Source organism: Equus przewalskii, chromosome 19, assembly GCF_037783145.1.
Source record: "Equus przewalskii isolate Varuska chromosome 19, EquPr2, whole genome shotgun sequence".
Taxonomy (NCBI): Eukaryota; Metazoa; Chordata; class Mammalia; order Perissodactyla; family Equidae; genus Equus; species Equus przewalskii.
Window position 1 is genome coordinate 9,901,974 of NC_091849.1, and position 27,432 is coordinate 9,929,405.

Consider the following 27,432-nt stretch of genomic DNA (forward strand, 5'->3'; position numbering starts at 1 on the left):
GAGACACAATTAACACCAGAAACACATTTGGACAGGCTAAAGAATAAAATCTAGTACTTGTGATAAGTGCCAGAGAGGGTGCAAAGGGAATAGGCTGGTTTGAAATGGATTTCATAGAGCAGAAAGCAGGTAACGTAAAGCATGAAGAAAGAAGTGGGTAGAGTTTAGAGTACAGACTTAAGAATGAGCAGGACTCTGAGCATTTGCTGGGATCTGAAAAAGGGGGAGAGCGGGTTTAATATTTGCTAGAATCTCAGTTCTACCATTACTGTCATATAATGCTGTGGGAAACACAGGCAATGGAAGTCAGACGGGTCAATGATATCTATTGCCCTACCACTCAATCCTCCGGAAAGTGAGTTTATTTTATTTTAGCATAATGCTACTATTAGTACTTGGAAAAAATGTTTACAAGTTGAATGAATTTAAATTTGCATGATCCATAATACTTTGTAATCTTTATTGCACCTTTTTTAAAAAAGAGCTAAAAGTACTTTGCATATATTATTTCATCAATGTGCCTTGAATCCCTAGGAGGTAGGTAGTCTAAGTGTTCATAACACAGTTTCACAGATACAGATGTAAGCAGAGTAGTGGGAAATGACTCAGCCATGGTTCGGGAGCAAACGCAGAAGTGGGTGAATCGAGGGCCCTGATGATTGCTCCCTCTCTCATGAGGACAGGCCACTTTACACCTGGATTTCCCACTCAGGTCCCAAAGCCTGAGAGCTACAAGATGTTTCATAGCAGAAGGGCAGACACCCCTGGAGTCCTGGCTTCTTGAGTTATTTCAGCAAGTGGCGTGCACACATATTTAACCACATGCCTGTGCAAATTACAAAAAATAATAATAAGCCTTGGCAGTTTTGTTCCACGAGGAGATTTCTAAAGCCAGTGTTTCAGAAGTCTGAAAAGGATCATAGGCAGAAGTGCCAAGAGCAAGCGTGACCCAACCCTCCAAAGAATTCCATGGAATACAGTTATAGCCCCCCTGCTGTTTTGCTACAATATGCACGATTCCCTTTTATATCACAGCTTGGTAAGGGAGAGAGGAAGTGAAGTGGTAGGGAACCTTGTCTGGCACATCTGTGCTTTTCTCAGCAGAGTGTCCATGTGAGTCACTCCAGTACTCGAACACTGTCCTGGGCTGGCCTAGAAGAAAGGAGAAGCTGCCTATCTGCAAGACTGAGCTCCCAACAATTTGAAATTTCTTCAAGGTTATATTCCAAAGGGATTTTTATGAGGACACCCTTTCATCAACTTCATAAAAAAACCAACAATGGCTAAAGTCCATAGGGAAAGTGTGGTGAGAACAGGAATATTCTTGTTCTGCTAAATTCTTACCAACTAGATTTGTGCCACTGTTAGGTGATTTGCGTGCCAGCAAGACCGAGGAATCAAAATATGATATAGATTTGAATTTTCCTTCTCCTCTACCCTTAGTTTCCACCAAATAATGGAGAATAACAATCTTCCTGGTTCCATGCTTCAACAACATTGATGCTAATGAGACTGAGCCTCTGATTTCAATATGCCAGGAAGTTTGGATTCTGAGATTATGGTGCGGTGTGAGAATTTTTTTTAAACTCAAACTCAGCTCACCTAAAGACTCCGACTTTGTAGGAGGAAACACCACTTTGAGATCTTTGTCAAATGCTACATTAAAAAGTTTTTAAAGATTTAAGGATGGTGGCTTTTCTTTATTTTTTAAGATTTTTCTTATTGAAAAAAAAGGAAATGACACCATCTCATTCATTTTGTGTGAGATCATTTAAGCAAAGAGCTGTACACTTTGCTGAGGCACTGAAGTGTCCACGAACCCAAAAACCCCTTCTTCATCAACCTGCTGATGTTTACAAATGTTAACTGAGTCTAAGTTATCACAGGCAGAATCCTGAATTAATTTACTTGATTTATTTCCTGCCTCTCTTCCACATAGCTATGTGCAGAAACATTTTTATTCGTATATGCTGTCTTTTTTCTTTAGTAAAACACTAAAATACATCTTCAAGTCCACTATGGTATTAGAAACATGAGTTATAAATTATCTGCAAAAAAATTTAGAAGTCTTTGAAATCAAGTATAAACACACACAGTCACACACACATGTGTATGTACATTCATGCACTACAATACACACAGCATTTGCATCAAATATTTTCATATATACATACCTCAACAATAGCACCATCGGGCAGTCTGAGAAAATGGCGGTAAAGCTCTTGGAACCCACTGGGATAAACGTTGTATATAGACACATGAGAAGTAATATCTCCTGGACCAAGTGCAGACTCAGAAATTTCATTTAGATGTTGGAGGTCACAGCTAGAGATGCTGGACTTGATGCCATGGCTTTTCCAGATATAATCGTACACTGCCACCTAGTGAGACACAAATCCCCCCCCACCCCCCAGCCCCAGAAAAGGAGAGAAAAAAATTAATTAACTTCTGGCAAGAGCATAACCAATTTTAAATGATTTTACAATAAATCTGAAAGTCTCTGCCATCTGCAGGGCCTGCACTCCATTCCATGCACATTTTTATGACATATATCTAAATAGTGAAGATAGACAAATCCCCGGTGTGTGCTTCATAAAGTTAATTCTACACAGATGAAGCTGTAATTGGCTCCTACGTTAACCCAAAGTAGGAAGATCAAGCAGGCTGCGACAATGACAGTGTTGATTTAAAAAAAAAAAATGCTTATGAATGGTTTTATGAATGGGTGTTTGCGCTTTCCCGTCCAAAATAAATCTTTGCTCTTTTTTCTTTAGTGTTCTAAGTGCTAAGTCACCAAAACAGTATACAAGATAAGCTAAAGATATGTTTTACTAAAGTGCACAGGGCAGGATTTTTGCATACTCTATGTGTTTACCTCGTATTTTTTCCTTTGCGGCAACCCTCACTTTTGTACTTACTGGACTTTATTTTCTGGTAGGATTTCTCAGGTAACAATTCTATTGTCTAATACAATATGCTCTGTGGGGCCTTCATTAACGTAAATTGAATTATGAATGAATTGAAATGACAGTGTTCTATTACTTGTTTAAAATATTGGCGATGGAAATTAGACTAAACGGCTCTAAAATTTGTTTGAGACTGATAAACCTTCTAGACTTCAGATATCTTTGTTATCTTTTCCTATAACCGCTGAGCTATATAGATGCTTCTAAAATTTCCAATTTCCATATTCACAGATGCCAGTAGTTTCCAAAGTAGATAGAGGAAATTATTCAATGGATTTCTTCCCTCACCGGCTCTTTCTGGGCCAGCAAACAGTTATCTGTTGTTGCAGAAAGTCCATATCAAATATGTGCTCCAGAGTTAACCCCTCCTAAGATGATTTACAAATACCTGAAATCCTCAGAAATATGGAAAGATTTAATAATGTGAAAGAAAATTCTGGACAATTACTATTTATCAAGTTTATTCTTGGCAATAAACTCCCAAGATTCTAGCTAGTGACTTTTTCTTTCAAAATAAAAAGGGATGATTAAAATCTGAAAGACGAGGTAGAGAAGCGGTAAATGTCTTGAAATGGCTTGAAGGAAAGTAAAGACCAAGGTCTAACGCAATTAAAAACAGAAGTTTACTGAGGATTTATTCTAAGTTAGGTTTTTGAGAAAACATAAACATGCTTCAGGAGCGAATAATCTAGCAGGAATTCACAGTAAGAGACTAGTGTACATTTAACCGAAAACAAGTTTGATCGTAATGAGTGTGCAGAAGGAACCTTACCAAAGAGGTGAGGTCTGAGTTGGGTCTCAAAACATTAGGGAAATTCAACAGGTCTGAAAAGTGCACAAGCGCATCTGGCAAAGGAGCAGTGCTCATAATGGCACTGAGATGCATAAGTGCTTAGCGGGTTAAAGGGCTAATGTATGGTCCAGTGGACTGGATTGTAGGAGGGGTGTAAGGACCAGGATGTGAGGCTGGAAACATAATTTGGTGCTATGAAAATGCCATTTGCTGCAATAAGACATTTTGAGTGTAATTCATAAAGGAAGAAAATTGCTAGAAGTTTTTGGGTAGAAGACGGATTTGATTTGATTTGCATTTTAGAGTAACAGAGCCGAAGGCAGTGTGAAGGGTAGCCCAGAAGGATGAGAGGTTGGAGATCCTCTCGCCAAGTGGATATGATGAAACCCTGCATTTGGACAGTGGTTATTGGATTGGAGACAGAGTCAATGATTTCTCTTTCTGAAGCAGAACCATCAGAGTTTGGGGTTAGCTAGATAGAGCTGTGAGTGAAAGAGATGCCTCAAAGGCGAGAACAAGCAGGAGGAACCACTGGCCAGTAATGCCACTGAAATAGGGCTTTAGTGAGCAAGCAGGCAGGTTTGGGGAAGGATAGTAACCAACTCAGCATTGGATATGTATAAAGGAGAAACTCATTAAACTATGCAAAACTGTAGTAGCAACTATGGGCACATAAATCAATTTATATAATTAACTCTTAATCTGCAAGATAGTCTGGTGGAGATGTTAAGCAAAATCATATATCCCCAGGTAGAATCAGGAGGTGACTGATGGCAGGCTGCTCTTCAGGCTCCTCAAGAACTCTGTGAGCGGAGGCAGGATCAGAACGGAGGCCCCCTAGCTCCCCTCCCTGCTCACACAGCTACAGGCCAGGTATTACATACATCCCTCCTTCTCTGTTTTAGAGTCAGCCCATTTGCTGATGTTTCACAGCCTCTGGAGGTAACAGGTTAAACCTCAGGAAAGCAGAGTAAAAGAAATGAGATGAGAACAAGGCTGCCGTGTCCTAGAGAACCACAGGGTCGCCACCATTCCAGGAAGTCCTGGTGACACAGGAGTTAGATATGAGCCTTGAGAGATGGCATCCTCTCTGTCTTGACAATGCAATAGAAAACAAGCCCATGTTGCCCCCCTGGACACCGTTCGCATGTTTAAAGGCCTAGGAATATGTACACATTTGCCGGGAAGGCAGTTACTTTTGTTTTGGAAGCTGATTCCTTTTGAAAGGTAAGTGACCTTGAAAATTTGGGTAGTAATCTGTGCAGAGTAGTTTTAAAAATAATTCTTATTTACTTTGATACACACTTCATTTTCCTTCTCCTTTTTAATCATCTCTAGTCATAAGAAAGAGAGGAGTGAATTGCCTTCTGCCCAAAGACATCTTTGATTGACCTAGTATCGAGGAGAAAAAGGGGTGGGCACACTGGAAAGTAAGGCAGCATTATGTAGTGGCAGGCCTTAAGGTGGGTAGGTACACACACACACACACACACACACATTTTTATATATGTATATATATATATATATATATATATATTTTAATTTAATGTTGCAACTGTGTCAGCTTGGTATACTATTCCCATTTTATAGAGGAGGAAACTGAGGCTCAAAAACGTCAAGCAACTTGCCCAAAGACAAAGCTATGTGAAGATAATCCTTATTCCTTCCTCACAGAATTCCCCACACTCCTGGCCTCACTCCACAAGTTTTATTTACTCTCCTCCCTGGTGAATTTGAAACAAGAAATCAGAGTAGCTCCCCTTGCTCCTTCCTTCTTGTTTTTTGATATCCAGGCTACCTCTCAGAAGCACCCAGATTCTCTACCCATCCATTGTCTAGTTTTGACTGGGGCAGGCCTCCTCTGAGCATCACTGTGCGTTCCAGCTCTGCTGCGGCGAGTTTCCTTCCTTAGGGGGTGATGAGCTAGCAAGCTCACTTGACTGCTGACCTAGAGCCACATCTTCCGAACAGCTGTATCAGGAAAGAGACTGACATTTTTATTTCCTTGGGTCTGGCTCCTGTGTCTCCTCCTTAATTTTCTCAAATAGCTCAGGTGGCAAAACGAGGTGTATGACATAGGAGCTCCCTGAGACCCAACAGGAATCAGGCAGCTCTGACATTTGAATCCAGGTTGGTCTGACTCTAAAGCCCATGCACTTTTGATTATGCCACGTGGTAAAATGTTTGATCACGTAATGCACTGTTATCTTTGTGCATTACTGTGTGGCTGCAGGATGAGGATGTGTCAGAACATGATGCTAGATACTAAATATTTCCTTCAGTTTAGTGCTCACATGGAAGAATCTGAGCAAAGAAGTTTTTATCCTTGGTCTGGGTGGGAATTTTGCAAACATCCTTCTTGATTCAAAAGGGGTACAGTGTAGTTTGTCCTGGAAAACAGAAATCGAGGCAGGACCCAAATTACTGCAGGCATTTAATCCTACTAATATCTCATGGAAGGTTCTCAAGATTCCTTAAATTGAGGATTAATTAGAAAGAATACTGTAATGTGTATTCTCCCCCTTTTTTGGACCATAAATTTCTAATACTAAAGCAATTGTAGTCAATTCCAGAATTTCTAGCTAGCAGTTCTTAAGATGGCTAGAATAATCAACTACCTATCAACAACAAGGCATGTGGATCAAGTTAAACCCTATTATTTTGCTGTATGAGTACGCACCTCCCTTTGGAAAAGAAGAAGCGAGAGTGACCCATAAAAGCTAGCTAGAAATGGTTATGCATCTGAACCAGATGTTCACACGGGAGAGAATATTTTCAGTTACCTGCTGATATATTGAACATTCTCCCATTGGCCATGAACGCATCCTACCCTACGGGTAATTGCTTCATATTCTTACAACCAAAGACAGCCTGAAGCAATTGGGGATGCTTAGCTTTGAAACCTTCTTAAAATCCTCCCTAGAGTTAAGAAAGTAGGGCAAGGCAGAAAAAAGAACATGGATGTTTTATAACAGCAACTAAACCTGAAGAGAGGCAAATCAGAGGATGGACACGGAGGTGAGGAGTGATGAAGAAATCACCATTCAATTTTTCTTAGGGCCTTTGGCTCATTTCTGAATAATCCATGTGGGTGAACACGATCCCCTGTAACTCTGTTCTCTTGACTTTTAACTCTATTTCTTTTAAAACTAGCTGTTGAGTAACAACCTGCTCAGCAAAACTGACCTGTGATATTTGATCACCAGGCTGAATGTTCACAAGTAGTAGTTCCCATTTAATTTGATTTCAGGCCATGAGGCAATCCAAATAGAGGAAGGGAAAGATTTGTTAAGGCAAATACCAGACAACCTAGATATTCTCACCTAGGGTAGGTGAGGAAGAAAGAGAAGGAAGCAGGATATGATTTTTCTATAAACTGCATTTTCTATAGATGCCTTTGTTTTCCATTTTCCAGTGAGTAATGGTTAAACTATTTGGCAGACTAAATAATATCCATAGAAAATTGGAGTTCACTCTGTATTTCTGCAAAATGATAGGCCAGAAGAAAGCTACTGTGCCCTATAAAGTCTGAAGTTAGCTCAAGTTAACTCTCCTGTCATCTGAAATCTCTTTCATTAAACCAATCAGATCTGTTCCTTTATTTCTAGGAGAGCCCAAAGTGAGTTAATGAATCTATCGAGACAAGTGAGTGGACAGATTATACCTATAGGACACATCTGAGGGACTAAAGCTGGCCTGCATCTGGAGGCACAAAAGCTTAGAAGAACCCACAAAATGCCAGGCCCGCAAACAGTAATCCTTAAATGAAATTCATCGTTCAGCAGAAAAACAAGTTAAGGGCGGTAATTCAATGGTAGACGAAACAGGCCGGAACAGGTTCAAATGCTGCATATTTCACAACAGAGCTTAATTAAAACAGGACTATGAGGCTGTTAATTGCATTATAATAGTTCAGCATGAAATTAGGTCTGATGTGAATGTCCTCATAGTGGATTTGTTGATGTTATTACAATTACACAGTGGTACATAGATTTACTGCATAGATACATTTTTAACAGTTCTTGGGTGGATTTCTTTTCTTTCCTCACTCGAATTTGCACTCTATTTACAAGTGTGGAAAGTCGGCAAGAGGGATCCAGGGTCAGGAAATTAGGTCGTACTGGATGATCCAGTTGGTCTCCTGTGTATTTGAAGCTTAGAACTCCAAATAAATTGTGCCTTGATGATCAGGATTTTATTCACCATTTCTTTAGTAGAGAACATATCATTAAAAAACCAGATCTCAGTAAAATGGGCATCTCACCCATAAATGCTTTATTTTGTCTTAGAAAGCAATGTCTTCCTTTAGAATTAATGAATACAAATGTATTACTAAGACTGTGCCGGTAGTTCCACAATATTATATATACCAGTGTCAATAAAAATGTCAAAATTCCAAAGATTTGTGTTTAGTAAAAAATGGTAACTCCCGTTCACAGGGTGGAAAAGACATAGCAGGAGTTGGTTTTCCAAATGGTAAGAATGGAGGCTCTTCCTTGATCCATCGACAGTTCCCACTTTTTGGACAAAGACATAGCTGGCTCACAAAGGAATCTAGCCTATAACTTTGACTGAAACACTAAAACCTTGGAAAATATCAGAAGTCTTGGAAGAATATATATATATATATATATATATATATATATATATATATATATATATATATTGTAAGGTTTTCAATTTTCATCTAAATATCTTTACTTCCATGCAGCCTATGTATATCAGCAATTTTGTGTTTCTTCATTTTGTATTTTCCTTTGAAATAAAAGAGCAAAAAAGTAATAGAAGATTACTCACAGATAACTTAGGTAAGTAAAATGATTATGCCTTGATGTTTCTTTTTTTAATATAACCATTTGGAGTACAGAACAAGTATATAAGTAAATTTGAAACAATTTAGAGAAAGGTAATAAACTATTTTATATTGCCAGAAAGTCATACTTTTAAACAAAATTACCTATGCTTAATTTAGATAGAAGTTATGTAATTTTGGGAAAGTTAATATGTATTTATATGTGCTTGTATACACATTATATAGTAAGTTTTGTTATTGCAAACATCCCTAATTTTGGTAACCCCCAAGTTTTACATCTTGCATCTGTTAGTGGAAATATGTGCTTTTTGTACTTCTACAGCAAAATTCTTAAGAAACCCACTAGAAAACCACAAAGAACTCAACTTCTGGTTACGATATTTTTTGTAGCTCCTGGGAAAAGAAATAAACGAAAGAAAAAGACGCAGGTTATTTCATGCAAGTAGACAGTCACAGGTCTTAGCAGTATTCCCAAGGTCTTTGCTTGTGAATATGTATGCAAATGTTAATAATGGTACCGATGCAATGATATATGAACAGGCTATGGATTGTTTCAGAGTGAGTGAAGCATAGAACAACACCCCTTTGCCACTCGCTGCCATTGCACTGTGCACGTGTAGCACTGGCTACCAATAGGAAGAGTGGATCACAAGGGTGAGAACACTCAGCTAGAAAGGGGAGATTAGGAACAGAGAGGGGATTCAAAGGATGACAGAGAGGAGAAAGGTAGAGAACAAAACCAAAGCTTGGCTTCAGCGCCCCCCTGCTCTTTGAGATAAATCCTACAGGTGGCGAACGCATTGTTTAAATGTAAAGCATGCATAATGATGTGGCTAGCAGTATTTTCCATTCATACACTCCACTTTCTATACAGGAAGAAAAATTTTAAATTTTTAAGTCAGATTGTGTAAAACATATAAATCATGGCCATAGAATTGCACAATATACTCAGATCTTCAAATTTAAAAAGAATTCCAGAAAGAAAAAAAATGAAATTTCAAGGTTATTTGTCTATTTGCTCTAATATTTTAGTTCCTTGTCCTCCGAAAGAACTGAAAAAACACAATTGGACTGACTTAGTTAAGACAACCAGTTTTAATCCAATTATCAGAAGGAAAGAAATCTCACTACAATTTTTTCCTTTCCAGATAGGGACTTGCAATGCGATGCATAGACTTGGCTGAAGTTTACTCAGATGCGTTGAATCCACTAAGCCACTAACTCATTGATAAAATGGGTTCCAGATGTCAACTGATATGTAGATTACTTGCCCTTTCTTCTTAGAATAATTATTCAGCCAGCACTTCTACCTCTGCTTTGATGTGAAAAGCATTGAAACAGAAGGTGCATCCTCTGTCAGGAAGAGATCTAAAAAGGGGCTATGGCCATGCTGGCGACTTGTTCCATACCTTTGGTTTAATTTTCTCGAAGGGTAGAAAACTACCAAAGCGTAGGACAAGCAGAAGATAGAAGAAGAGTTGTCTGTGTGTGGGTGTATGTTCTGCCTTATTTTCAGAATAAATTACCACAAACTTTGGTTGCCAACTGAAACGAACAAAACTATATGAAATATAATTTCTTCACAACTTAATCAAATTTGTTCCAAAACTAAGCTAAGTAATATAAATTGGCTTAAAATCTAAGAGGGAGAATTAGCAGCAGCAAGGGTGAACTTGTCAAAGACTGAGCATGCTCCCGCATGAGCTTTTGCAATGCTATTGCATGAGTCCTCCTCAGACACCTACTGGGCTCTCTTCCTTCCTTTAAGAGGGTACCCAAACGTCACCTTGTCAGTGTGATCTCTCCCGACCCCCCTTTATGAAATAGCATCTCCACCCTTAACCATACTCTATACCTTCTTTTTATCGTAACACTTACTCTAAGTCATACTACCAATACTATATATTGACTTATTTATTGTCTGTCTTTCTGCACACAAATGTAAGCTTCGTGAGGAAAGGGAGTGGAGCCTGGCTCATGAGAGGTACTAAATATATATTTGTTAAAGGAACAAATGAATGAAGTAAGTGATTCAAATGGATTCAATGTTGAAGGCAACCATTGTTTTGTTTTGATTTGTTTGGTTTTTGTCATGCCCATCTTTGAAGCAACTGAAATTGATTCATTTTTGCCCACTGCAGAATTGACACGTAAAACAAGTGCTCTTTTGTGTCAGTTCCCTAATAATACAAAGGCCATTCGTTCAGAAGTACCAGTGAGGCGAACTCTCTACCAGCTTCCCACAGCGCAGGTTCCAACTCCCTGTTTCTTAACTTACTGAAGTTTCTTCAGCTGCTGTTTTATCACATCTCCCACCTACTCCGCCCACAAGCCAAAAGATTGCCCATGTCATAACTCTCCTGGAATAACACCCCTTTGCATGCATGGAAAGCCTTTACTTCAGAGTTACAATGCATTATGTGATAATTAATTGCCTCATTAAACAGCCCTACAAGTAAGAAAGTATTATTTTGATTTTATAGATAGTAGGTCTGAAATAAAGGAAATAAAAACCACATTCTTACCTTCCATAAGAATACTGAAGAGATAAGAAAGGATGAACGAAGTCCATCTTCACACAAAGAATTGATAGGGATGTTAATGGTTTAGCGGTCAAAACAAAGACAATTTAATTTAACACCTTCCTCTTACAGGAACAGGGAATATTTCCCGGTTATTTTTCACCAATATAAAAGAAATCAGTATGTATCATTTGTGCTTTAAAACGAGGTCCTTTTTCATTATTCAAAAACATTTTTGAGTCACTCATTCAAACTAGATGTCACGAGATATGCAGGATAAAATGCATTTTTTGGCCTCCATGAAACTTACAGTTTACTAATGGAAATGAGACACCAATGCAATAATCATAATTTAAAACTAGTAAGTTTTAAATGCCCTAGGAGAGATTAAAAATTCTAAAGGATTGGAGTAGGGATAAATCATGTCTGTGATGAAGCCATGAAAATAGATGGCTCCTGTTGAGCATCTCTCCTGGGCCAAGACTTGGAATAAGGGAGAGAAAAAGGCCACGTATGTGAATTTATGTATTTTTGACTTGAACGATAAAAGAATGGGGGGAATTTGGCATTCATCTTTTAACCAAACTTCTAGTTTAGCAACGTTCAGTGAGTCTAAGTTTTCAAACAGTTAACACCTTTTGAGATTTCAAAGGATATTATCAGTTTCCCGATTTCACTGTCACACACATTAGACCTTACTCTTTTTTTGAATGTAGGTTTCTCTTTGAGCAGAATTGAAAAGAAGAAGGAAAACAGCATATAGGAAATTGATCATAGCAGTAACTATTCTGGGAAAGATTGATGAACAATAAGAATTATAAATATCACTTATTTAGGACTCATTATGTAAAAGGCTCTGTTCAAAGCACATTCATTCATTAGTTCATTCATTCAACCATCCACTCGAAACCTCTTGACTGAAATCCTACTTTGCACCAGAGGAATATGGAGACACAGAATTGAACCAAAGAGACAAAGTCCTTGCTCTACTTCATCTGGTCTGGTAGGGGAGGAAACAGACAATAATAACTAAATATACCATGAGTGCTATGGAAAAAAGGAAACAGGATGGGGATAGGCAATAGGGTGGAGTGGGGAGGATAAAGGGCTATTTCTTTATTCAGAGTTTCTATTTTACTCAGGGAGAGTCACTCAGAGAAGGAGGTGTTTGAATAAATGTCTGAATAAAGTGGGAGTGTGAGTCATGTCTGTAAATGGGGGAATAACATAATAATAAGTACTGCATGTACAAAGTCTGTGAGAGGAGTACACTTGTCTTATGTTCAAGAAAAAGCAAAGGGGCCAAAAGGACTGAAACAAAGTGAGCAAAGGGAGAAATACGAGGTAAGATCAGAATGGTGGGAGATCGGGGAGAGGAGCCAAGCATTCAGGGGTGTGTAGACCACTGAAGAACGATGGCTTTTGCTCCAAAGGGATTGGAAAACCATTGAACATTTTTTTATGTGTGAGGAAGATTCATCCTGAGCTAACATCTGTTTCCAATCCTCCTCTTTTTCTTTTTAGTTGAGGAAGATTAGCCCTGAGCTAACATCCATTCCAGTCTTCCTCCATTTTATATGTGGGATGCCTCCACAGCACAGCTGATGAGTGGAGTAGGTCTGCACCGGGAACCTGGGACTCCCAGGCCGCCAAAGCAGAGCATGTGGAACTTTAACCACTTGGCCAAAGGACTGGCCCAGAAACCATTGAACATTTTTGAACAGAGAAGTAACATGTATGACATTATTAAACTTTATTTTGACTGCCTTTCTAAAGGACACATTTTAAAATTGTGAAATGAACAGAAAATGATGCCAAAGTACTCATTTCAACGGAAGTAGGAAATTCTATTCACTTTAAACCATAAATATATATTGAACAGCTTTATCCATGCCTCTTACTGTTGAGGCTGTGCTATGGAAATCAAATGTTTGGAGAGGACTTGGCTGTAAAAAAACATCCCCTGGCCCCTTGTTTACTTTTAGGAAGAAGAACGCCCTGGGAAGCAGGGCACCTATATGATGTCACTAATGAACTTGGGGTCTCACTTTCTCCATCCATAAAATGAGGAAATTGGATTAAATGATTTCTAAGACATCTTCCAGTTTGAAGAGTTATATATTTTGTTTTCTTATTTTTTTTTAACTTTTGTCCTTAGGTAAAAACTATATCCACCAAGAATATCAGCCACATAAAATATAGGCCATTTCCGGCTCCCCAAATTTTCCTTGTGCCTCATTCCCAGTCAATACTTACCTCCAACCTCTGCCACTTCTTCAGCTTCAGGCCTGAACGAACAATTCAGAGCTTCTAGCAGCAGCGATTAGTTTTTCTATCATTAAACTGCAGATAAATGAAACTATACAGTACATACTCTTTTGAAACTGCTTTTTTTCACTCAACCTAGTGCCTTAGAGATTCAGTCATACTGTTGTATAATAATATAATTTAAATATGCGTGGGTTTTTCTTGAAACATATAATAAGATAGGTCGCATTCGTCCATTATAACTATGTTTCTTCAGATTGTACATAGAAGGCAGAACTCACCATACAGATAACTGTGCTTTTGTAAATTCTACATCCGTTTCTTTTTAGAGTGAAAAACACATAGCGTTGAAAACAATACTTACTCTTCTCTTCATACCCAAAAAGTGTGGTATGCTTTCAGGCAAGGGAGCAGAAAACTTATCCCTCTGATTTTTAAAACCTGTTGCCTGTCTATCCCAATTCCACTCCACACCATCGTTACTCCAAACAAAATGAACTACATACAGTCACCACAAGCATGCCATGGTCTCTCATATTTTCTTTCTACATGAGCTTTTCTTTCTACATAAAATGCTTCTCCCTCTTCTGGTCACTTGGATAATCCTTACTAGTCTCTTCTGATCCCAGCTCAGGCATTGCCTTCTCTATGAAATAGTCCCTGACCCCTTCCTAGAGGACTAATTGCCCTTCCTCAGGTTCTGTTTGTCCTCTGGATACATGCTCATTAGCATTCCCAATGTCCCGTCTTATATGTCTCTATTTATAACTCAAAGTCAGCTCTTTTCAGCTAAGTACTCCAAGAAATTAGCACAGGTCTTGGCACATAGTTTGTACTTAAAAAATTTGTGTTGACACAAGGAATAAATAATTGAATAAGGTGAGAGCAAAATTGTGCTTCCACCCATAAAAAGAGTTGTATTAACAGTTTCCCAAGATTCCCACCTCATTTATCAACATATTTTTAAAATTAAAAAAAGCAAGTATGGGGCTGGCCTGGTGGCACAGTGGTTTAGTTCACATGTTCTGCTTTGGTGGCCTGGGGTTCACCAGTTCTGATCCCACGTGTGGACCTAGGCACTACTTGTCAAGCCACACTGTGGCGGCATCCCACATATAAAATAGAGAAAGATGAGCATGGATGTGAGCTCAGGGCCAGTCTTCTTCAGCAAAAAGAGGAGGATTGGTGGCAGATGTTAGCTCAGGGCTAACCTTCTTCTTCAAAAAAAAAAAAGCAAAACAAGAAAACACTTTTTTCTTTTTACCCTTTCCCTCAGATATAATTAAATAGTTCTTGTGATGACCAAGTAACTAGTTCCAGAATATCCTCCTCCCCGTAAGGAAATATAAACCTGGAAAAATGTACAAGGGAAATTTTTTAGGCACTTTGTGAAAACCAATTCAAGGCTGTGAGAAGAGCAGTGTCTTGAAACGTTGGCTTTCTGACCCTACTGTGATGTAGCTGTCACACTAACACCCAACAACAATCCCAGTTTCCAACTGAGGCAGAAGAAAGAACATACTTTAGGAGTAAGAAACACACATCATAGAGTAAGACCTGTCTAGACCAATACTAACAAAGTCTGAAATGAAGCCTGGGGAAGATTTGCAGTAGAGACAGTAGAGTTTGGAGCTTAAGACCCTTCAAGATAAATGGGCACTTAGAAGGTCTTGAGACATATCTTGGGCTTTCCTCAGATTGATCCTAGCAGAGTTTAAAACCAAGATGACAGAAGTTCAAGGTGATTACCCAGTAATTTAACTATCTGCTAAAACAAGAAGAAACACTTGTTACAGTAAGATAATGGAATCTAGAATCGCTACAACTTAAAACACACTATATCTGGAATACAAGGCATGCAAAAAACAAAACAAACAAATAAACAGGAAAATGCAGCATCAAGAAAAACAGCAGTTAATAAAAACCAAGCCTGAGATGGCCCAGACATTAGATTTATAAAACAACAACTTTAAAATATCTCTTGTAACTGTGTTTAAAGAACTAAGAAAAATATGTTCAAAGAATTAAAGAAAAACATGCTCCTAATGAATGGACCAATAAAGAATACAAGAAAAGAAATGAAAATTATGCAATGTGAAGAACAAAGAAAAATTACTGAAGGAAAAAAAGCAAATCAGAGACATGTCAAAAATCAAATAGACCAGGATGTAGGTGGAGCAAAATGGTGGGGTGAGCTGACCGGGGATTCTCTCCCCTCCAAAATACAACAAAGGATTGGAAAAACTGAATTTCAGAGAATAAATCTAATGCCAACATGTTAGAGACCTACAATGCCAAGAAGGTGGAGATCATAAACCTTGCAGACAGCGTCAGAGGAACTGGAACGGTAGGAGAGAACATCGTTCCATCCCCTAGAGTCTGCAATCGCTGCGGCGTGGGTCAGGAAGGAGTGGGGGAGGGGCCGCGTGACTGGGGCACCATCCAGGACTCCTGCCGCTGATTCAGTGGAGACCCGCTGATGGGAGGAAAGCTTCCGTGCACGGGGACCCCATAAACCCAGGGCCTCAGGAGACCAGAGAACAGAACTGATCTGAATCCAGATTGTCATCTGAGAATAGCAGCCCCTACCTCCTGGCAAAGCTACTGGGCGCTGCCATCTTGCCTGAAGGCAGAGAGCTCAGAACACGTGGTTCTCGACCCCCATCTACTGGCGACAGGCTGTAACTGCAACCGAATTCTACCATCATGCGAAAAAACTGCTCCTCCACCAGCCAGCAGTTTAGAAAAGCCCCAGACCAGAAGGAAAACAATAAAAACATAGAATTAAGTCCTGAGGACTTGGAATTACGTAAACTAAGTGATAATGAGTTCAGAGCAGCTATAATCAAAAAACTCAGTGAGGTAGAGAGAAAGATAGAGAAACAAGCCAATGAGTTCTGGAGTTAGTTCACAAAAGAGATTGAAATCATAAAAAAGAATCAAACAGAATTACTAGAGATGAAAAACACAATGGACCAGATAAAACAGAATACGGATTCCCTGAATGCCCATGTAGACACCATAGAAGAGCAAATTAACATAAGTGAAGATAGACAGGCTGAATGGCTCCAGACAGAGAAAGAAAGAGAACTAAGGATTAAAAAAAAACGAGGAAAATCTCTGAGAGATAGTGGATTCAATGAGGAGTAAGAACTTAAGGATCATAGGAATTCCCGAGAACGTGGCAAAGGAAAATGGAGCAGAAAGTGTGCTTAACGAAATTATTGAAGAGAACTTCCCAAATCTAGGGATTGATGGAGAAATGTGTGTATAGGAAGCTTTCAGATCTCCTAGATTTGTCAATGTAAAAAGACTTACTGCAAGGCACATAGTAGTACAATTGGCAAGAAGGAAAGATAAAAAAAGAATACTCAGGGAAGTAAGAAAAAAGAAGAGAATAACCTATAAAGGAGCCCCTATCAGACTTTCAGTGAATTTCTCTACAGAAACCTTACAAGCTAGGAGAGAATGGAGTGACATATTCAAAGCTTTAAAAGATAAAAATCTTCAGCTAAGAATACTCTATCCAGCAAGAATTTCCTTCAGATATGAGGGAGAAATTAAATCTTTTCCAGACAAACAAAAGTTAAGGGAATTTGTAACTAAAAGCCCTCCATTACAAGAAATCCTCAAGAAGGCTCTCATACCTGAAAAAAGAAAAAAGGGAGAAAGGGGTCACAATCCACAGACTAGGGAGACCCATGGATAGAACCAGAACAGGATAGCAAATATTCAACTATAGCATTAGGGTAAAGGTAAGGAAACTACCAAAGCAAGGATGATCTTATCACTCTAACTACAAATTCATAACACAAGTTGGAATAAGAAATGAAAATAATTATTTAGGAGGGGAAGAGCAAAGGGTCTAAATCAGTATTGGTCGAGTAAGTAAGAGGCCACCAGAGAATAGACTATATTATACACGATATTCTAAATACAAACTTCAAGGTAGACACTAAAATAAAATACGGAACAGAGTCACAAATCATAAATAAGGAAAAATCTAAGAAACCCAGCATAAGAAATTGGGTAGGCTAAAGCACACAGGAAAAGAAACGCAGGAAAACAAGATAATGTGCGACAGATTGACAGCGTTAAGTCCACATGCATCAATAATCACTCTCAATGTAAACGGATTGAACTCTCCAATAAAAAGACACAGAGTGGCAAAATGGATTAAAGAACAATATCCAACAATTTGTTGCCTCCAAGAAACACACCTCAGCCCCAAGGACAAACACAGACTCAGGGTGAAGGGGTGGAGGACAATACTTCAAGCTAATAGCAAGGAAAAAAAGGCAAGTGTTGCAATTCTTATATCAGACAAAGTGGATTTCAAAATAAGACAGGTAAAGAGAGACACAGAGGGACAATATATAATGATCAAAGGGACACTTCATCAAGAAGAAATAATGCTTATAAATATCTATGCACCCAACACAGGAGCACCAAGATTCATAAAGCAACTATTAACAGACCTAAAGGAAGATGTTAAAAACAACACAATAATAGTAGGGGACCTCAACACCCCACTCACATCAATTGACAGATCATCCAGACAGAAAATCAACAAGGAAATAGTGGAGCTAAATGAAAAACTAAAACAATTGGACTTAATAGACATATATAGATCACTTCACCCTAAAAAAGCTGAATACACATTCTTCTCAAGTGCACATGGAACATTCTCAAGAATAGACCATATGTTGGGAAACAAGGCAAGCTTCCACAAATTTAAAAAAATTGAAATAATAACAAGCATCTTCTCCGATCATAATGTTATAACGCTAGAAATTAATTACAAGCAAAGAGCTGATAAAGGCACAAAGATGTGGAGACCAAACAACTGAACAAGCAATGGATCATTGAAGAAATTAAATAAGAAATCAAAAAATACCGGGAAAAAAATGAAAATGATAGCATGCCATACCAACTCATCTAGGGTACAGCAAAAGCTGTATTAAGAGGAAAATTCATTGCAATACAGACACATCTTAACAAACAAGAAAAATCCCAAATTAGCAAGCTTAAACTACACCTAACTGAACTAGAGAAAAAGGAACAAATAAAACCCAAAGTCAGCAGAAGGAGAGAAATAATAAAAATCAGAGCAGAAATAAATACTATTGAAACGAAAAAGACAGTAGAAAGGATCAATGAAACAAAGAGCTGGTTTTTAGAGAAGATAAATAAAATTGACAAACCCTTAGCCAGACTTACAAAGAAAAAAAGGGAGAAAACTCAAATAAACAAAATCAGAAGTGAAAGAGGAGAAATAACAACAGACTCTGCAGAAATACAACGAATACTACGAAAAACTATATGCCAACAGAATGGATAACCTAGAGGAAAGGGATAAATTCTTGGACTCCTACAATCTCCCAAAGCTCACTCAAGAAGAGGCAGACAATTTGAACAGACCAATCACAAGGAAAGAGATTGAAACAGCAATCAAAAACATCCCAAAGAATAAAACCCCAGGACCAGATGGCTTCCCTGGGGAATTCTACCAAACTTTCAGAGAGGATTTAATACCTATCCTTTTCAAGCTATTCCAAAAAATTAGGGAAGATGGAACACTTCCTAACAATTCTATGAGGCCAACATCACGCTGATACCAAAACCTGACAAGGACACCACGAAAAAAGAGAACTACAGGCCAATATCACTGATGAACATAGATGCAAAAATTTTAAACAAAATTTTGGCCACCAGAATTCAGCAATTCATCAAAAGGATCATACATCATGATCAGGTAGGATTCATACCAGGGACACAGGGATGGTTCAACATCCGCAAATCAATCAACGTGATACACCACATCAACAAACTGAGGAATAAAAACCACATGATCATCTCAATAGATGCAGAAGGCATTTGACAAGATCCAACAGCCATTTATGACAAAAATTCTGAACAAAATGGGCATAGAAGGAAACTACCTCAACATAATAAAGACCATATATGACAAACCCATAGCCAACATCATACTCAATGGGCAAAAACTGAACGCCATCCCCCTGAAAACAGGAACAAGACAAGGATACCCTCTATCACCACTCTTATTCAACATAGTACTGGAGGTCCTGGCCAGAGCAATCAAGCAATAAAAAGGAATAAAAGGAATCCAAATAGGGAGGGAAGAAGTGAAGCTCTCGCTGTTTGCAGACGACATGATCTTATATATAGAAAACCCCAAAGAATCCATTGGAAAACTCTTAGAAGTAATCAACAACTACAACAAAGTTGCAGGGTACAAAATCAATTTGCATAAATCAGTAGCATTTCTATACTCCAATAACGAACTAACAGAAAAAGAACTCAAGAACACAATACCATTCACAATAGCAACAAAAAGAATAAAATACCTTGGGGTAAATTTAACTAAGGAAGTGAAGGACCTATATAATGAAAATTACAAGGACTTTCTGAGAGAATTGGATGACGACATAAGGAGATGCAAAGACATTCCATGTACATGGATTGGAAGAATAAACATAGTTAAAATGTCCGTTCTACCTAAAGCAATCTACAGATTCAACACCATCCCAGTCAGAATCCCAATGACATTCTTTACAGAATTAGAACAAAGAATCCTAAAATTCATGTGAGGCAACAAAAGACCCCAAATTTCTAGAGCAATCCTGAGGAAAAAGAACAAAATGGGAGGCATCACAATCCCTGACTTCAAAACTTACTACAAAGCTACAGTAATCAAAACAGCATGGTACTGGTATAAAAACAGACACACACATCAATGGAACAGAATTGCAAGCCCAGAAATAAAACCGCACATCTATGGACAGCTTATCTTCGACAAAGGAGCTGAGGGCATACAATGGAGAAAAGAAAGTCTTTTCAACAAATGGTGCTTGGATAACTGGAAAGCCACATGTAAAAGAATGAAAATTGACCATTCTTTTTCACCATTCACCAAAATAAACTTAAAATGGATCAAAGACCTAAAGGTGAGACCTGAAACCATAAGGCTTCTAGAAGAAAACGTAGGCAGTACACTCTTTGACATCAGACACCATGCCTTCTCAGAGAAGGGAAACAATAGAAAGAATAAACAAATGGGACTTCATCAGACTAAAGAGCTTCTTCAAGGCAAATGAAAACAGGATTGAAACAAAAACACAACCCAATAACTGGGAAAAAATATGTGCAAGTCATATATCTGACAAAGGCTTAATATCCATAATATATAAAGAACTCTCACAACTCAACAGCAAAAAATCAAACAACCCAATCAAAAAATGGGCTGGAGACATGAACAGACATGTCTCCAAAGAAGATATACGGATGGCCAAAAGGCACATGAAAAGATGCTCATCATGCCTGATCATCAGGGAAATGCAAATCAAAACCACACTAAGATATCACCTTACACTCATTAAAATGACAAAAATATCTAAAACTAATAGAAACAAATGTTGGAGAGGTTGTGGAGAAAAAGGAACCCTCATACACTGCTGGTGGGAATGCAAACTGGTGCAGCCACTATGGAAAACAGTATGGAGATTCCTCAAAAAATTAAAAATAGAACTACCATACGATCCAGCCATCCCACTACTGGGTATTTATCCAAAGAGATTGAAGTCAGCAATCCCAAAAGTCCTATGCACCCCAATGTTCATTGCAGCATTATTTACAATAGCCAAGACATGGAAGCAACCTAAGTGCCCAGCAACAGACGAATGGATAAAGAAGATGTGGTACATAGATACAATGGAATACTACTCAGCTGCAAAACAGAACAAAATCATCCCATTTGCAATAACATGGATGGACCTTGAGGGAATTATGTTAAGTGAAATAAGCCAGCGAGAGAAGGATAATCTGTGTATGACTCCACTCATACGAGGAATTTAAAAATGTGGACTAAGAACAGTTTAGTAGATACCAGGGGAAAGGTGGGGTGGGGGGTGGGCACAAAGCGTGAAGTGGTGCACCTACAACACGAATGACAAACATTAATGTACAACTGAAATTTCACAAGATTGTAACCTATCATTAACTCAATAAAAAATATCAAATAGACCAACATACATGTAATTGAATTTGCAGATGGAGAAGAGAGTGATATTAGTGAGGAAAACGTTATCTTAATAAATGGTGATTGAGAACATCTCAAATAAGTTTAAAATCATCTCCTTACAAAAATTTAAGTAAAGCACAAGCAAAATAAAACTACAAAGAACCTTACCTAAACAAATCATAGTTAAACTCTTGAAAACCAAAGATAAATAAAAAAATCTTTACAGCAACCAGAGAGGAAAAAAGATATATTATGTATAAGAGAAACAGATATAAATGACCTCTGGCTTCTCATCAAAAAAAAACAGAGGCCAGAAGATAATGGACCAACATCTATCAACCCAGAATTCTATATCCACTTAAAATAACCTTCAAAAATGAGAGTGTAGTAACTATATTTGCAGATAAATCAGTGCAGAAGATTGTCACCAGCAGACCTGAACTACAAAAAGGATGTCCTTTGAACTGTAGGTAAATGATAAAAGATGGAGATTCATAGTTATGGGAAGGAATAAATCATGCTAGAAATGGTAAGTAAATGGATAATACAAAATAAAATGTTTTCTTTCTTTCCATAATTTACTTAAAAGACAACTATCTGTTCAAACAAAAAGATGGGATTTATAATATATGTATAAATAAAAGTCAGAGCAATTTTACAAAGAATGAAGGGAGAGAATACATGGAATTACACTTTTGCAAGTTGACTGCATTTTTGACGTAGAATGTGGGAAGTTAGAAGTGCTAGGTGTGAAGTGAGGATGGAAAGAGGGAGTTAGGAGCATGAAACATCGGATGTAAGGTGTGGAGTCTGAAGAGGTAAAAGATTGACACCTTGACTTTAAATAGAGTCTAGGAATTTAAGGGTGCATACTGTTAGCCTTAGGAAAAACACCACAAACACTAATAAAGGAAACGTAAAGGAACACAATACTCATCAAATATTTGATTGACCCAAAAGAAGACAAGAAAGGAGCAACAGAGAATAGAAAAACTACAGGGAAAATGGAAAACGAATAGAAAGTCTGTAGATTTAAACATAAACTATAGACATTAACATAAACATAGGCTCAACCCTAAACACATCAACAATTATTTGTAAATAGACTAAAAACTCCAGTTAAAAGGCATATATGATGAAATTGCATTAAAAAAATAAGACCCAAGCAGATGCTGTCATCAAGAGAAGTATTTTAAATGTGGAGACACAGGAAGATTGAACGTAAGAGGATGGGGGAAAATATACCATTTAAACAATAAGCATAAAAAACATGACAAGCCTACATAGACAAAATAAATTTCAAGACAAAGATATTACAACGTAGGGTCCTTCCTGCATGTCCTCTTGGAGCAGAGCAACTCACTAGCCAAGAACACCTAAGCCAGACTGACATGTGAGAGGCAAATAAACCTTTATGTTCTTTAAGCTACTAATTATCTTGGGAGGGGCAAGCAGGAGGCAGAGTCACTCTGTTATAGCAACTTAGGTCACTAGCGCACCCATTTTGCAACTGTATATATCATGACACAGAATGTTTAGATTTATTAACATGGCTAACATAAATTTGTAATGTGGTATTTCTTGATTTCTGAGAGATTGACCCTATATTAATGCAGAATTTTATGCATGTTTATTTGGAAATTATTCTAACCGGATTCCCTAAGTTATTATTTATATGAAAAATTTTAAAAAGCAAATAAAAAATATTGAACTAATGTCTCCCTACAGTTCTTTTCCAAGCAGAGGCCAAACCCAAAACGCTTTAAAAATGTAAACTTTGAATTGTTTGATTACACAAAGTGTAATCATAAAGTCTGTAAATGTAGATAATATTATTTTAACATTTACATCAATAAACCATTGATTTTTGCCTAGTTTCTGGCTTATTGTTCTTTCTTACCTCTGAAAAACAGTTGCAATGAGAGCAAAATTCTAGATCTGGATTCTTGTCATTTGGGCAATATTCTTGATTTCTCACTTTCCTCATTAGTAAAATGGAGTTATTGAACTCAATGATTTCTCAAAGAATTTCAATCTTTGCTATACGCTAAAATATATTAGAGTAATGTACATGACTACAATTAGAATACATAAGAAATCCAAGATTGTGGGATATAATATTACGTAAGTCAATATTTCGACTCTTTTGAGTTCCTAGAGATCAGCAAACATAATAAACTTATTTTTTAACATAATTTATTTCTTTAACTTTGTTTTAATCTGAAAAAAGTACAATGCCAAGATACATAAAGATGACCCACCAATGTGTCCATCTTAGGAGGCAGAAAATCAAGACTAAAGTGACAGCACCATGATTGCCAAGCATTTCTCTCTAAGAGTCTAGAGGAAATAAATATTTCCAAAATTTTTGTTAAAAGATTGTTTATTAGCAAGAAACTACTCTTCTGCAGAATTCTCCTAGTGAACACTTACTAGACAGTGTCAGCATCTCTCTGTCTACAAAGAAAACAGACCAGTTATATTGGTGAATTGTTTATTTCAGATGATTTATGATGACACGCAGCACTATTTTCTCTCATTTATTCACTTATTTGATGTGAGACTGAATGAGAAGTTGATAAGTGACTAGCTTAAGTTGGGATGTCAGTGTCCTCTCTCTCTCTCTCTCTGTCTCTCAGTCTCTATTTCTCTCACAAACAGGTATGCACACACACACACGTATGCACAATACAGCACCTCTATTTTCTAGGTAATTAAAGAATGCTCTAATCCAGATTTCAAGCAATGTCAGATTGAAAGAATTCCTTAGCAGACAAATTTTAGCAACCTTTCAGTAATAGTCTATTACATCTCTGTTCAAACGGTAGCTTCACTTTTTTATCAACAGCCTGATCAGCAGCTAGACACATGTTCACAATTCAGAGTTGTTTGTCCAATTTTCAGATTATCAGTCATTGCTCTCAGGCTTATTATTTTCCCCTTAAGTCTACTAATAGAACCAAAAACGTCACCTAGGACATTCAATCTACCTATTTCCTTCGTAAGAAAGGAGATGTAGAGAAAATAAAACTCATATCCCAATTTTCACTAGTATGAACATAATTTTCAAAAAAAAAGAACTGTAAACAAAATGATAAATGACAAATAATGTACTACCATATTTTTTCAAAACATTTAGTATAATTCCTTGGAAATCATAAATATATATTAATATCTCTCGAGCTATGGGAAAACTGGATAGAGGTTTTAAAGACGTATCAGTTGATTATTGAAATTGATTTCAAAACTAATGAGAAAAATAATGCAATTTGTAAATTGCTTTACTATTTTAGCTAAAAGGTATTGTCATTAATTTAGCTTGTGTTAAATTAGCTCAATGGAAAGATATTTACAGACTTTTAAATTGTTTATGTTGAAAATGCTCAATTTAAGTTTGCCAGTGATTTTTGTGGTGTAACATCTTGAACTCAGGCAGGAATTTACTTGTGGGAGAAACAGACATTAGAGAAGATTAAGCTAGAAATTGGCTTGAGATTTACAAACTGGAGAAGAGCAACTGGGGAATCAAGAGACACTCTAAGAAAACAGCTGGGAAGGTTGCGCACAGAATGCAGAGGCCTGGCCTTCAGTCTCAGCCACGATTCTGGAAATGGCTGTGCAGACACTCTCACATGGGTAGCAGCTCTTGAGCTTTTGAATCTTTATCTTTGAGGTGCTTTTAATTCCCAGGTCATCTAGTGGGTACACAGAGTTTAATGAACACACTACTCAATAGATGAATATATTAGTGAGTGTCTACGTATAGGAAACAACAGAAAACAGTGGATTCGGGATTATAAGGTAACCTCATACTGAAGGTGACTTTAGGTAACTGTTCTTGGGTTGTTATAGAAATTCATAGAGACTATATGTTCCTATGTGTTTTTCTCCTCATGAAGGAATTATATTTTTAGTGGAGATTAGGGTGTGTGGAGGAGGATAAGCAAGAAGCAGTAGTTGAAGGAGGAATATATGGAATAAATTGGAAAAAGTGGTATGAGCTTATAATTAGAGGCATTATTTAATGTAATTAACATCACAAGGAGTAACCAAGAGGTAATAAGAAGAACAAAGAAAAGGTGAAATTGTTCTAAAGAGAACCAACTTACTTACTTATGAGGTAGAAATTCTGAATGTAGCCAAATGATATGTCTTTGGACATGATACATCTAGTGCAAATAATATCCCAGAAACGAGATGAAAAATGACATTAGATTATGAAACAAGAAGTTGTGGCTTGAAAATGACAAATGTGTTTTTCAAAAAGGAAAGAAACAAGGCAAGCTAAAGAGGGTGCAAGTTCAAAGTTTTGGAATTAGCTGGGTGTCCACAAAGATTTCTCATGAGCTAGAAAAGAGAAAGACAGATGCAAAAAGCACATAAGTTAGAGAAGAAATGAGCATTTATAGAGAGGAGATGGAAGAGCTCAGGGAAGCCTGTCATAAAATACACATTGCATGTTACATGATGGATCAGTTCTATTATTTAACTTTCCAAAAGATGTAACAATACAGAGATATGTTAACCATCATAGTCAGCATTAATTTACAGTAGGAGAAATAATTAGAATCTCACTTTTTCTGAAGAATCGAGTGAAAATGTAAACAATGCCTCCCTCCAGGCAAGTGCTTTATCAAGTTGACAGGTGCATTTGAATTTCCATGGGTGGGGGATATAATAGGTTATTTATGTGTCATTTTAATAGAAAGACCCAACCATCAAGATGGACAGCAGACTTTATCAGTACTGCTGTTTGCAACTAATCCACCAATTTAGTACCCCATGAAAATACCTGCAACAAAACCTGTCCATTTTTCTTTTACACTCTATTATGGAAAAATCAATATGGGCGCTATTCATTGCAAATCTCCTGCCTGGCAGGTGCCTGAGCTTGAGAATCTGAAAAAAACCTGGCAGTTCAGCACTCTGTGTGTCAGGGTCCATTGCTTATGGTTTTATTCTACCACATTCTGCCACCCAGAATGGCCCAGATGGCCTAGTATGTGTTCTAGAATCTAATATATGTTGCCAGAGCCCCTGAATCTGATTACTTTACGGTGAACTTCATCTGGAGTTAGTCTTAGAGCCAAGAATAGGAATTAGTAGTTGACTTCCAAACTTGATAGGTTTAATTTTAATCTGTACAATAATTCAGTCAAGCACTCCATAAATCACACAATGACTCAAAACTTCGTTATTCAACCAGTATTATCAAGGACATAGTCTGACTACCTATTTTCCCAGAAAATGGTCCTTGTGTTTCCTCCAAAACAGCCGCACCAGGTTTCATATCCAAAGTTATATATTCAATGGGGAGAATTCCACTACATCCTCAAGTAAATATATGTGAATAGAATGCCATAGAGTTCATAATTGGCAGCTACAAACTACATGAGACTAATTACCAAAGTGTTCAAACTTCAATAACTCCCCTATGGAAGCATCTTAAAGGCAGAAAGTTTATTTGATACCTCTTGGTTTCCCTCCAAATCACCAAAATCACATATTTGCCTAATATTTATTATATCAATGAGTGTTTAATGGTACAAAAATCCATGCCTTTATTTTTGCTAGTGGACACGTTAGCCAAAGCTAAACATTACAAAAAGTGCTATAAAAAACCTCACACTTGATTCCTTGACATCAAGAATTTAATTAACCTAAATTTAGGTCAATTGAGTATATTGCTTAGAGCTCTGTACCAGATCCTGCAGACTGGCTCACTCAACATACGCTGCAAACCCTTTACAGGTAGAGAAAACCTAAGACTACATTTCTCAGATCCCCTTTCAGCCAAAAGTCCCCTTTATACATTCCTTTCTTCTAAAACTAGCCATGGGGATTCTGTTACCTGCAACCCATAACCCTGACCAATAAGAGATCCAAAGACTGTACCAAGGCGTTTTGCTGGTTAAGTGATAAACTGTTATTTCCATTATGAAATCATAATTTTGTGTATCCTTTTGACTTAAAACTTGGAATTCTACAAATTATCAGCTCACAATACTTCCTCATTAGCAACTTCCCTT

The 27,432-nt window shown here is 37.5% G+C and overlaps 1 protein-coding gene across 1 annotated transcript in view; it reads right to left on the minus strand.

Moving 5' to 3' along the window:
• Positions 1–27,432, minus strand: part of LOC103563474 (uncharacterized) — a 308,328-nt gene that overhangs the window by 14,310 nt on the left and 266,586 nt on the right. Inside the window, exon 20 of the mRNA XM_070585104.1 lies at positions 2,175–2,381. Within this exon, the coding sequence (XP_070441205.1) occupies positions 2,175–2,381 (207 nt within the window). The remainder of the gene's footprint in view (positions 1–2,174; positions 2,382–27,432) is intronic.